At 43.5% G+C, this 13,975-nt stretch overlaps 1 protein-coding gene across 7 annotated transcripts in view; it reads right to left on the reverse strand.

Annotated features, from left to right (window-relative positions):
• Positions 1 to 13,975, reverse strand: part of RUNX2 (RUNX family transcription factor 2) — a 175,402-nt gene that overhangs the window by 116,796 nt on the left and 44,631 nt on the right. For 4 of the 7 annotated variants that reach the window (XM_064145777.1, XM_064145776.1, XM_064145782.1 and 1 more), the window contains exon 4: positions 350 to 523. The exons of the other annotated variants lie outside the window; for them this stretch is intronic. In XM_064145777.1, coding sequence (XP_064001847.1) covers positions 350 to 523 — 174 coding nt within the window. The remainder of the gene's footprint in view (positions 1 to 349; positions 524 to 13,975) is intronic. 7 annotated transcript variants of the gene reach the window in all.

Raw genomic sequence — 13,975 nt, forward strand, 5'->3', positions numbered from 1 at the left:
AATGCAAAGGCAGGATAAAAATGTTCATTCTGTTACACAGTAACACACACTACTGCACACACGGAGAAGAAGTCAGAGCAATGTGGCAGTTAGAATTCAACCAGATTCCTACTCAGTTTACTCCTCTGGACTATTTTGGATTGTTTTTCATTTATGGCAAAAGGATACTTTAAAAAATAAAGACATTTCCAGCTTCAAATGCTACAGAAATATCCACTTCCCACCTAGCTTCCCTTGGAACATGTCTCTCACTCTGTAACAGCCTCTTTTACTGCAGTTGAGACACAAATATCCGTAAGCAATTACTACTGTTGCCTTTGCAAGACAAACCTATGGTTCTGTCTCTTACCTGTAATCTGACTCTGTCCTTGTGGATTAAAAGGACTTGGTGCAGAGTTCAGAGAGGGCCGTGGGCTCTGAGTCGGGACCCCTACTCTCATACTGGGATGAGGAATGCGCCCTAAATCACTGAGGCGTTCAGAGAACAAACTAGGTTTAGAGTCATCAAGCTTCTGTCTGTGCCCTGGAAACAGCAAATCATAAAATAAAAGTGTTAATAACAAGATGTAGTAATTTGACATACCCCCAAAAAAATCCCCAAAATGGACTCTAAGGACCTGTTACTAGATTTAGTGGTGGCATCTGAACTACTCCCAAAAACACAGTGACATTGGTGAGGGAATTTGTGCTTTGGACATGTTCACGCTGCTGAAAGCCTTATCAAGCACAACTGTGCACATGTGGATATGTAATGTTGTCTTTGGGTCAAAAATAAGCACCCATGAGGACATCCACACAAGGTCTTTTTCCTTCTGTTTTAACTGCACTAGGTAAAGAGGTAAACTTTATTCTCCAAAAGCAAGTCTCATATAGAAGTATAAATTAGCAAGTGGGACAATCATTGCGTGCCTGGTTTACATGTTGTGGACGTCTGATATGAAAATGTAAGCTTTTCCTCTCTCATTTTTTCTTCTTTAACTCTGTCAGAGCTACTCATTAGCTTCCACTCCCCTAGGAAGTTTTCAACAAAGTAGAGAGTCACTGTCATTTGAGAAACAGTGTCACAAAAGGAAAACCTTCAGAGCTGCTGACCACTCCCTTGCATGGTCAGCCTTCATCAGTGCTCCTACTTCTCTTCTCCAAAACAAGCTAACTGCCTTCACGCCATGAGACTGCAATTGGAACGCTCACTTATGGGTGCTTGGTATTCAAAATCTAAAAGGGAAAAACCAGCAAAAGTAACAGAATGCCCCATGTGGTCCTGTCCCTACTGTCATTGAGATGTTTCTAGAGTATCATTGTATTTTTGTTCCTAAGTTAATTTCTTTCCAAACTAATTGTAGGCTGCTCCCTGTCCCATGTCGTCTTTGAATTCAGGGTTCAGAAGGTGCTGTTTCTGTCATCCAACATATGGAGAAACAGGCATGCACAGAAATGAAGGTCAGCACTAATTTTACTTAACTTTAACCATTCATAAGTCAAACATCTAGTCTAAACTCTTCTAATGTAGACTTCCTCTGCAGTTAATGGAAAGAAATAGCCACTTCCAGAGGGCAATTCATCTGTCTCTGACACCAGTCTTAAAACATGATGATTCACCTTCTGAATTTGCTTTCTCTTCTTTCTCTGATCAGAGAGGGAGTACACATGACTAGTTTAATTAGACAGCCTCACCATTAGTCAACATTAAATGGAATGAATCTTATCCTGTTACCAACCCAGGTACACAAAATGCCTCTAGCAGAGCTGAAATGGAGGCCCAGACCCTCTACCTGCAACCCTGAACCATGCGTGCCTCCATCTCTGTAAGCAGTACTGGGGCACAAGCAATAACTGGGTAGGATATCTGTATGCTTCTTACAGTAAGAAGGATTTCTGGTAGGGTTTGTACTTGAACCCTTCCAGATGATCCCCAGTGACTTGAGAAAGTCCACATTGTCACACAGCAGTCTGAACACAGCCATCTATCTGGAAGCTACGAGAGTTTGGCTCTGCAGACATAGGCAGACTGTTCCATTGGTCTTACAGCCAGAGTACCAATTCTGGCACTGGCTAATTTTAAAAGCAAAAACAAGGTCAATCAAATCTTAAAATTGAATTATCAGACTCCTTTAAAACTATCTGAACTCACTGAACTATCAGAACTCCTTATTACAATGCTCTTTCATGATACCTCTTTCACCACAGTGGCTTCACACCATCAAGCTGAGACCACAGTGTCTACATGACACAGAGGCAAAGCGATGTCAGTAGTGGACAAATTCAAATTAGATCCAGGAAATTCATGGTTCTAGGTAGAGAAGTGAAAGACAGCTTGGGAGATGCAAAGAAAGTGGACAGAATTTAATTCTAGAGAAACTTCTGTGTGATTCTGTGCTTCTCTAGCAAGTTAAAAAATTGAAGTATGATTTTCCTCCTGCAGGATGACTCAGACAAAAAGCCCAGAGTGGGCAGGAGACTTCTCTTTAAGGAGAAGGTGCTGCTCCATGAGCTGACATAGGTAGCTATTCCTCTCTTCAGGAGGTATCAGTGACTTTAAATGGACAACAGTTTTTGGAGAGCTTGTAAAAAGTTCACAATGGCAGCTTAACTGACAGGATTCCATCTAATTTGGTAGTTTTTAGTAGTTTCAATTAAAATTACAGCTGGGTACAAGTTGGGTGCTGCTAAAACTGAAGAAACTACTTCACACACACAGAGTCAAGACTCTCTTGGTATTTGATCCTGGGTTTGGCAGGGGGGCTGGACTTGATGATCTCTGGGTCTCTTCTAACCTCCAACATTCTGTGATTCTGTGATTTGTCTTTCTCTATCTTCTTCTCCTCCACAATTTCCTTTGCCAGTCCTTCCTGCTTTTTCCTTTGCCAGTCTCATATACACTCTGTTTTTTTAAAAGCATCTTCTTCTTCTCTCCTACTCACTCCTAATCACGTATTGGCAAATACAAGAGGGCTTAAAGGAAGGAAAATGTGTTTTGCCTAACAGACAGCATTGACTTTACCTAGGCAGGAATCCACTTCCAGAGGGAATTTTATGTAAGGCACTTCTTGCTAAATAACCACTAACCATACACAAGCTATTTCTACTGTCTTCAGATAACTCAGTGAACACTTAGAATCACAAAATCAACCAGGTTGGAAGAGACCTTCAAGATCATCCAGGCCAACCTAGCACCCAGCCCTAGTCAGTCAGCTACATCATGGCACTAAGTGCCTCAGCCAGGCTTTTCTTGAACTCCTCCAGGGATGGTGACTCCACCACCTCCCTGGGCAGCCCATTCCAATGCCAATCACTCTCTCTGGGAAGAACTTCCTCCGAACATCCAGCCCATACTTCCCTTGACACAACTTGAGACTGTGTCCCCTTATTCTGTTGCTGGTTGCCTGGGAGAAGAGACCAACCCCCACCTGGCTACAACCTCCCTGAGCCTCCTCTTCTCCAGGCTAAACAACCTCAGCTCCCTCAGCCTCTCCTCACTTGTTATACAGGCCACACCACCAAGTAACTCCTAACTTTTTTTTCATCACACCCTGCATGTGCACAGCTTTGCTAGAAAAGAGTCTAATTATATATATTATTACTATAATGAACTAAGTCTATCACAGGAAGATGGAGTCCAGCAGGACAGCAGTACATTTTGATGCAGGCAGGAGAAAAAAAGGAAAAAAAAGGATGGTGGTGGTGAAGGGGAGATAAGAAGAAAGATTCCCACATGTTGTTGAACTGAAATGATCTAGAGATGTGTGGGTTTGGGTGTTGCCACCTCCTCCCCACTCCCCCAAAGGAAAAGAGAGCTATATGCACATCTGGAAGACCCCAGGCATCAATGGAACTGCAAGTCCCCAGAAAACAGCAAGGAGCCAAAGGCAGACTTGCCTTCCCCTTCTGGACATTTAAAATTTAGGGTTGTAACATGGAGTCATGTTGTGACAAAGAGATCCACAGAAGCTGTGCTCCCCCAGTGGAATGTCCCAGTGAGACAGATTACATTACAGCTTCACAGGTCAGCTTTGCTAAAAGCTAAGACGTGCTCGCATTGAAAGCAAGCAGGAAACTCAACAAAAATTTCATACTCAGGAGGTGCTCACAAAGAAGTGTAGGCAGCTTAAGTAAATGTCTTGCCCTGATGGCTGTTCAGAAAAAAAAAATCCTATTAAGCACAGAGGATCCATGAGGTATGGGCTGAAAATACTCTAAAAAGGCCTTCTGAGCAGCACATAAGCAGCAGCAATGAAGTATGTGATACATGTTTAAAACTCATTCCACAAGCTGCTTTTCATTTCTCATTGATAAATGTGTCCATTGACAGAGAAACTCCTGATCCCAGGGGAGTGTGCTAAGAAAAGCTGTATTCCCCAGTCTCAGTCATGAGGAGTAATTTTATTTCAGGGAAAAACATTAGCATAGCAAGCGTGGATAGCTCAGACAGAATCTGTGATCAGCTGCAGTAGCAAGCACATGAAGAAGAAATGCAAAAGCTACATGAAGAATGGACTAAAATAATGTTGTAGTTATCCCAACACATGCAACACCGCATTTAGTGCTGGGTAGTCTGTTAACAAAGGTGATTTTGTGGAAGTGATCTGGCTTGGAGGGGGGCAAAATGGTTACTGACACAGGTAGACTGATACAAAATGCAGTGAAACAGACTGAAGGTGTCACAGAGTTACTAAACAAGGATGGGGCCCAGGGGACATTGTAATCAATCAGGTCACAGGTAAGGATAGAGAGATACAAAGATGGTGAAAGGCCTGGAACACAAACCCTATGAGGAGAGGCTGAGGGAGCTAGGGGTGTGCAGCCTGGAAAAGAGGAGGCTCAGGGGGGACCTCACTGCTGTCTACAACTACCTGAAGAGACATTGTAGCCAGGTGGGGGTTTGGTCTCTTCTGCCAGGCAACCACCAACAGAACAAGGGGACACAGTTTCAAGTTGTGTCAAGGGAAGTCTAGGCTGGATGTTAGGAGGAAGTTGTTGGCAGAGAGAGTGATTGGCATGGGAATGGGCTGCCCAGGGAGGTGGTGGAGTCACCGTCCCTGGAGGTGTTCAAGCAAAGCCTGGCTGAGGCACTTAGTTCCATGGTCTGGTTGACTGGCTAGGGCTGGGTGCTAGGTTGGCCTGGATGATCTTGGAGGTCTCTTCCAGCCTGGTTGATTCTATGACTCTGTGACATGAGAAAAGATGAGAAAATTTGAGAGTTAATAGACAAAAGCTACACAAGCTGCTCTGAATTGTCTGCTGTCATAGTATAAAACATGACTTCAGGCCAAACACTAACCTGAGTTCTAAAGACAGAAAGCACTGTCATGAACCCATTCCAACCAAACCAAAAACCAGTGTGAAGAGAGTGCAACAGAATTGGTGCAAACTACACTCAAAAGAGATGGTGCCTGCACTGCTGCCTCAGCTTGGCAGTCCAGCACAGCCTCAAAACATGTTAAAATGGCCCACAGAAGCTAATGTTCAATTATCACATCCCAGGCATGGCAGAAGATGTGAGGAAGCTTCACCTCCAGCTTAATCATTTCAGTTTAAACTAAATGAAGGAATGTCTCCCAGATCAAAGGAAGGAAATCTTGAATTTGCTGGATGTGGTAACTGGAAAGGGACGTGAGCTCGTCTCTCATCACTGAACTTCCACTACTCCACCGAAGAAGTCAAGATGTAAATCAGGCCATAGAAGAGGCTGACTTGCAGAATGTAAATGTGGTGTTGATGCTTGAAGATTTTTACCTCCTCGGGGAGGAGGGGTGTGTGTTTTTATCTTTCAGCTTGTGGGTGTGGAACTGAAAACTAATCAGACTATGCTACACGTGGCCTCGCCAGATGCTGACACTCAGGGATTCCCTTTCTTTGTACTGTGTACACCACCCACCAGGGTTTTTGTGTGTGTGTTTTCTTTCTGATACCAAGAGGATCTGGTTACCAGATTTTCAACAGATGCTTTTATCACTCTCAAGTGGGTTTGTTGTTTTCAGTTGTTGCCCACTTCTACCTTTTTTTTTCGTTTGCCTTAAGAACAAGAAATATTGTAGGAGTCAGGTGTCTCCTGTGCCAAGGGGAAGCAGAAAGGTCATGAAAGTAAGAATGTGGACTTGCTGGGGACATATTTGCTGTGTGGAAGCTGACAGCCCAGCACGAAATGCTACTATATGTTGTCTTTGGTGTGTGTCAGGAGTGTGTTTATCATGAGCTGGTCAAGTTTGGAGAGCCACTCCATGGAGTAACTATAGCTGGAAAAAGCAAACAAAATAAAAGTCCTTTGAACACCAGGGCCAGTAACCAATGCTTTCTATGGCTCTGGGTTCAGTACTGAGATTGAAAAAGAAGAAAACTTTAATGGAAAAGAGACTTTCCTTCAGGCTAAGTAGTAGCAGAAAGAAGAATCACCTAGTTTACAAGCTATGAATTTACAGCCTACACACCCCAAGCTTTCCCTGACTTCAAGAGAAGCACAAGATTTGATTATTTCCACTGCTTTCCATAAGTGCTTTAAAAAATCCAAAGAACTGGCATGTTTTTCCTAGTAATGTTCTATGTCTTTGAGACAAGCACCCTGCTTATGTCTCTTTTACTGCTGGCACACCGGTGTCGTATTTCTATGTACATGCTGTAGAAGACCACTTCACACCACCAAAAAGATACATGTCCTCTGCTTTTCATCACAAAGTTTCTTTAAATTCTCTTTAGACATCTTCTGCATTTCATCACACTTCGTCCTATGGATCAGCTGTTAACTGGAAGAGACTGATATGGGCTTGACTGCGAATTCAGCTACAGGCTTGCAAAGCTGAAGTCAAAGGAGCCACATTTAGATAAGGCGTTGAGACCTGAGCCTAAGGCTTCCTAACAGCTGTTGAGCAGGGATTGAATAATGCTGAGCATTCAGCATGAAGCAAGAACATTCATTAATCTGTTACAGCTTTCAGACAATACATCACTGCAACAAGATGTTGTTCCAAAGCAGTGTCAGTCTACGCACTGGAGGCGAAAATAAGAGAGCTATAAATTAGCAAGAGCCTGAAGATGTACATCAGCTCTCTGCAAGGAAAAAACCTCTGCAGCAAGTCACGAGAGTCCCTCTTGTGTCCCCTGTTTTGGGACAAACTGACATCCCCAGGTTGGCTTCCCCTCATGCAGCCCCACTGAATGCACTCAATCCAAAGTTCAGGCAAAAAAAAAGATCCTAAATACAAAAGAGCCAAACAATTTTTACCCAAGAAAGGGGAAAGCTTGGAACTCTTCCAGTCTCCTGGGTAAAGACACAATTATGAGAAGAAAAATATAATCCACCCAAGAGACATAATTACATAATTAGGCCATAGGCTGTGCATACGAAAGGTTCTTATAGTTCATAAAACAAGGAGCTACCTAGGTGCAGTAACTGCAGTTAATTCACTCAATGGAGGGGAAAAAAAGTTGTTTTTTAAATAGCTGAGGGCACCAGTTTGCATTAGACTAGAGAGCTTATTCTGCCGACTGTACACACAGAGCCATTAGTGTCAACAGGAGTCACACAGACGCAGGCAGAACACAAGACTGTCTCTTTTTTCTCTTAAAAAAAGACCTGTTTTTTACCCAAAGGAGGTAAGTAAGCCCTGTACCTGAAACTACTGTAGAGAAACAGAAAGAAAAACAGAGGAACATACACTGTGGGTAGGCTCAGTTCCTATAAAACAGATCTAGCACAGCCCATTGCCAAAATCCCAGTCAGCTCCTCCTCCTGGACTCCTGCTTTTGCAAAGGTCTGCAAACCACTGTATAGGTCCAAAAGGGCCAGATGCAGTTCCCAGGGGAACCAGTTGTGCTACTATCTTCCTGGAGCTGCAGCTCCGACCCAGACTTTGCAAAGGCTGGGACAGGTTTGAACCTCTGTATAGAAGTCAAGCCTGTGGTGTTGATGGTCATCTCCCCACTGACTTACTGGGAGCAAAAAGCAAATGCAGACTGAGCTCATCTTGCAGGCTGTTTGCCTAGCACAGGACAGAGCCAGAGCTTCCAGCAGGTCGAAGGGAAGAAAGGGCAGGAAGGGTGAGGGCAAATAATCCCATGGGTGTGTAACCTGTGGTCTCTATGTGCTCAAGGGAACAACTCTAGTTCAACAACTGCAATGCCTTTGGGAATAGAAAGTGTTTTCAGTCGTTTTTAGAATTCAGCTGGGGGCTGTGTAAAGCACATATCAAGCTGACAGACAGAGCTGGAGGTTGGGCTTTTTCAGCAAATGGACACAGCTGCAATGGAGCTTCTCACTCTCACAATTTCTCTGTGTAGAGAAGTGAAACACGCCGGCTCAGAGTATGGCTCCAGGCTGCTCCTTTGGCAGACAAGGGACTGACACAGGCCATAGGCAGGGGCTGAATGGGCCAGGAATTCTGCTCAGGGTAGGTGCTGTTAAAGCAGCAAAACTGCAGTGAATGAGATGATGCTTGGAGAGGAAGGACAAGCAGAGGAGGAAGAGGCTTGAGTGGGATTGCTTTTGCACTGGTTCCCTCCAACCCTTCAACTCACTGCAGTATTGCAATATGTACTCTGCTCTGTCCCTGTGCTGTGGTCACCAGTAAATGATGAAGTTTCCCTTGCTGTAATTTGATTTTTTTTCTTTCTCTTTTCTTTTAAAAAAGCTTTCCAACCCTGACTTGGATCTCAAGGTTTGTTCTGCAAAGCTGAGCAACACCCCATATGAACATCACCACAAACCATCCAGGTCGGAGACAGCGCAGGTGGAACTCCCTTGTGTCACTATGCTTTGCTTTCACCTTTATCCATCCTTCATGAATATAAAGGAATTCATGTGCATGTGTGCCAGGAAACCAGCTAAACACTGCTAGCATCGCTGCTTGGAGACATTAAAGACAACTCATATAAACACAGACTGTCACGCAAGTCTTGGTCCCTGCCTTAATTCCCTCTGCATGCTGGTATCTGTTATGCTTCTCCTCCTCCTTTTTTTAGCAAAAGGAGGAAGAGGGTAAGAAAGAGCTGTCCTGAAGAAGTGCAAGAGCTCCTCATTCTGACTTTATCATCCTCACACTAACCCAGTAATATCTTTGAGGAATAAGGCTTTTCCCCCTTCAAATGTAGCTACCCTATAAAGTGCTCACCGGCTTCTGTTGCTTGCTGCAGTGACTGGCAGTAAAGATCACAGCAAAAGAAGAGTGGGGGGGGAGAAAAAAATTCTCCTTGAACTGGCCTCCCTCCAGCTGGCAGGAGGGGATAGTTTTCCCAAGGATTGCAAAACCTGATTACTTTAAAAGAACAAAACCAGGGTGTGTGTGTGGGGGGGGGTGTGTGTGTGAAGCAAACACAGCCATTAAACCAGATTTAAGGTGCTTAGTTTAAATCTAGCCCAAGAGTTCTCTGATGCTGCACTGTTCTGCTCTCTAGACATCAACAAGGTGCATTCTCATTTTGGATTTGTTTTTTTCACCAAACCCAGGAGCATGTTCCAGGCTGAACTCTGTGGTTATCATGGGAATTCAGGCATGGAAGAAACAAGAGTTAAGCAATAATAGATGGATATGTGCACGTTTGCACTCTATCTTCAAAAGGATTGTTTTGCTGCATTAGAAGACTACTGTTTTTATACCCATGCAGCAGGTTTTAAGCAGAATGTTTAATTTTAAACTCAATTAAAAAGTAACCTTACTAATAAAACTCAGATGGCTACAGAAACCTGAAAACATGGTTAAAAATGAAAAAGATGCCATTCCAATCTACACTGGCGGGGGGTAACATGATATGTACTCCAAAAGAAAACAGTCTTTACAAGTTCAACTTGAAGGATTATCTTGTGTATCAGCACCCTCTGTGGCAGAGTAGCATTTATCCATGTATCCACCCATGTTAATGCTGTTGCACAACTTACTACAGCCGTGATAGACAGATAATTGCTTTATCCACCCAAGTGTAATAAACGGAGTCTACTATGTTAATCCTTGTATTCTTACTGTCTGTGAATGCCAAGTGAAGGAGAGACATAAACTGAAAACCTTACCCTTGCCTTCCAAAACTACTGGAGTTTACTCACCCTCAGACCTGCTAAAGTGTTCTCACTGCATTCCACTCCCCTGCTTGAAGCGCCAACTATTTTGAGTAGTATCAAGTTATTGTTACATAAAAGGCACCTACACTCAGGCTATATGGAGGAGGAGGTAGCAGCATTTAGTAGAAAGGAAAAAATAATATAACAACACAAACCCACACCCAAACACCCTCAAACATCTCTTCCCACTCAGTAAGTAAGAGAGACCACATTATTATTTGTTCCTGGGCATAGGACAGAAACTCACTAACCCACCCTTCTAAAACTGGACATCTATTCAGTTTGTGTGGAGTCTGCCTGCCTGTTGAGAGATGTCATTTAGCTGCTGGCCCATCAGTGTTTTCCACAAAAATCTATGGAGATTTTTTATTTTGAATGTCAAAACCAGGCACATCCTCCAAAATGTTTATAGATTCCTGGCAGCTCCACGAGCTTAGCTTTGTGGCATCAAATTTGTAACGACAGTTTGATGGATGCCTCCTTTTATTCCTCCTGAAAGGTGTAAAGATTTGGTGGTTGCTCCAGTAAAAAATATGTTTAATGATGTTCTTTGCTCTTATTTATACACTCGAGTGTGTAAAAAAAGTCTTGGGCTATTGGCAATGAGTAGGTTTATTGGAACAACTTTTAGGTTAAAGAAAGTATTCAACTTCCTGTGTAATCAGAGCACTTGCACAAGCATTTAAACAATGCACAAGTTCTGTAGGTGGACAGCCTTAAGCAGCATACACATCATGCAGCTGGGCTTAGAAAAGAAACACTGACCTAAAGATGCTGCCAACAACACTGGAGGGGAGTGGCAGTTTTTACCCCTTTGTTATGATCCATCTCTATCTGCAAGAGCCAGCAGGGACATTTCTGTCTCACGTGGAAGCTGGGACGGAATAACCCCTGCTTTCAAGCCTTTGAGGGAAAGAAAGTGTCATTTAAAGGTTAAAAACCCAGACAGAGGTGATGCATGGATAGCTGTCCACTATCACTAGTGATATTGAAGTGGAAGCTATTTTATGTGTCTTTGGCCAATTAATGCTTTTTATTTTAATAACCTGGATCACAGAATCACAGAACAGAATATCAGAGGCTGGAAGAGACCTCGAAAGATCATCCAGTCCAACCCCCCTGCCAGACCAGGATCACTTATACCAGGTCACACTGGAACGTGTCCAGGCAGCTTTTGAATATCTCCAGAGAGGAAGACTCCACAATGCCCCCGGGCAGCCGGTTCCAGTGTTCTGTTACCCTCACAGTGAAAAAATTCCTCCTCATCTTTAAATAAAACTTCCTGTGCCTCAGCTTCCACCCATTGCCCCTTGCCCTGTCATCAGGCATCACTGAGAAGTGCCTGGCTCCATCCTCCTGGCACTCATCCCTTATGCATTTATAAACATGGATGAAGTCACCTCTCGGTCTCCTCTTCTCCAAGCTAAAGAACCCCAGTTCCCTCAGTCTCTCCTCATAAGAGAGATGTTCCATTCCCTTAATCATCTTTGTGGTTCAGTGTTGGACTCTCTCAAGCATGTCTATGTCCCTCTTGAACTGGGGTGCCCAGAACTGGACACAGTACTCCAGATGTGACCTCACCAGGGCAGAGTAGAGGGGATTATACAATACAAGACACCGTTATAAAATCTTGAGATGACACCCAATAGGAAAGATTCCTCCAGACCTTAAAGTAAGGCTTCAGAATTCAAAATGATCTTAGCAAGTCTGAGGAATTCTCTTTGCCATGTCATTAGTAAAACAGCATGCAAACAAAAGTTAAGTGCATTTCACTACATTTTGGGGAAAGCAACTGAGTGCAAATGCAAGATGGCAAACTCACTAGCCCACAGCACTGTAAAGGAAGATCTGGGGGTAGCAGGGAGCTGCAAGTTGAATGTGACTCAGTAATAGGATTCTGTCTTAAAAAAAACAGTAAATGCATTTCTGGGAAAGATTAATGGTTGAGTTACACAGAAGACATAGAAGGTGACTGTTAGACTCTTCTGAGAGTGGTGAGGCATCAGCTGGACTGCTTTACCCAGTTTGGGACACCGCCCTCTGAGAAAGATACAGACGAGTAAGAGAGAATCCAGGGAAGAGCAACAGCAGTGATAAGAGATTGAGAAAGCATAACCTAGTTGAAGGAAATACATTTGTTTAGTCTAGAAAGCAGGCGAGTGGGGACCAACAAGATAAAAGGAAAACGTTTTCTGAAGAAAATGGTAATCAATTGATCTCCATGTCAACTGAGAAGAGAACAAGAAAAAGCTGGCTTCATTTGAAGGGAAGGAGATTTAAGAGATTAATGTATGATATTAGCCAATTCCTTTTTAAGTATGAAAGAAAAAAAACACACAAAACCCAGATTTGGTAAGTAAGTGGAAGGCACAGTACTGGAGGATTTAAGTATTTGGACAGATGTCAGTGATGATCTAAGTACATATAATGCTTCCTCTGAGGAAAAAATGGAGTAGGTCGCCTGAGGTTTCCTTTAGCCCGGCTGCTGCAGGACTGAGTGATTGTCTGTGCTTGGTTAAGTCACGTACAAAATGTTTTTAACGTGAGTGCATCAAGTCAGGCAGTTCATGCTCACTCTGGGATTGATGCTCAAAGAGTTTTGCATCTCCAGCTGCAATGAAAGGGTAGAGCAAAATGCAGTCTGTGTCTGCTTAGGTACTCCAGACCACAGGGAACCTGAACTTGGAAATGCTGGTCTTAACCCCTCTGTACCAGTTTCCTAAGGCTGTGCCTTCAGAATAACTGTAATTTATTTGCCTCACAGTGGATACTGCAAGGTTTATTTCACTATTCATAGAATCATAGAATCAAGCAGGTTAGAAGAGACCTCCAAGATCATCCAGGCCAACCTAGCACCCAGCCCTAGCCAGTCAACTAGACCATGGCACTAAGTGCCTCATCCAGGCTTTTCTTGAACACCTCCAGGCACGGTGACTCCACCACCTCCCTGGGCAGCCCATTCCAATGCCAATCACTCTCTCCGCCAACAACTTCCTCCCAACATCCAGCTTATACCTACCCCGGCACAACTTGAGACTGTGCCCCTTGTTCTATTGCTGGTTGTCTGGGAGAAGAGGCCTTCACAGCTTTTCAGGGAAGGTACAAAAAAAAGAGATATAACTAGAAGAGAACACTAGAGTGTTCCTGCATCCCCACATGAAGTCCAGAAGACCATTAACATGCTACTGGTTTTGGTTGATGCTTTCTTATTTGTGTGCCTGGTTAACTGAAGAGAGATGGTCCCGTGCAGAGTAGCCCTGGCCATCCTCCTCTGCTAAGATCCATGCGCTCTTCTCCACGCCAGAGGAAGAATCACAGAATCACAGAATGGAAAGGGCTGGGAAGAACCTCTGGAGAAGGTCTAGTTCAACTCTCCTACTAAAGGAGATTCATACAGAAGCAAGTTAGACAGGAACATGTCTAGGCAAGTTGTGAAGATCCCCAGAGAAGGAGATACCAAAATCTCTCAGGGCAGCCTGGTCCAGTGCCTGTACCAATTCCATCTTCAAAGGAAAGAATTTTTTCTTTGTGTTTAGATGGATCTTCCTGGGTTCCAGTTTCTGTCAACAGCCCATTGCCATCACAAAAAAGAGCCTGGCCCCATCCTCTTGATACCCACCCTTACTACATGTATAAGACATTATGAAGAAGGGACATCAAAATTACAAACTATTTGGGGAAAAAAGACCACACTAAGCTTAGAACCCCACATGTTTTGATTAAGCTGTGTCTTCTGTGAGAGTGTAAGGTTCTCCTCGATGCAGTGAGGATTGGGATTTTCCAACAAGACACCCTCATTATTTGCATGATTTATTCACTTTTGTAAATGCTTCATTCATACCTGCCTCCACTAGATTTTTTGGTGCAGAAGAAAAGTTGCATCCTGCTATGAGCTACAGAAACACAAATCTCATCCATGCTACAGAAATTGCA

Source organism: Pogoniulus pusillus, chromosome 7, assembly GCF_015220805.1.
Source record: "Pogoniulus pusillus isolate bPogPus1 chromosome 7, bPogPus1.pri, whole genome shotgun sequence".
In the NCBI taxonomy this organism is placed as follows: domain Eukaryota; kingdom Metazoa; phylum Chordata; class Aves; order Piciformes; family Lybiidae; genus Pogoniulus; species Pogoniulus pusillus.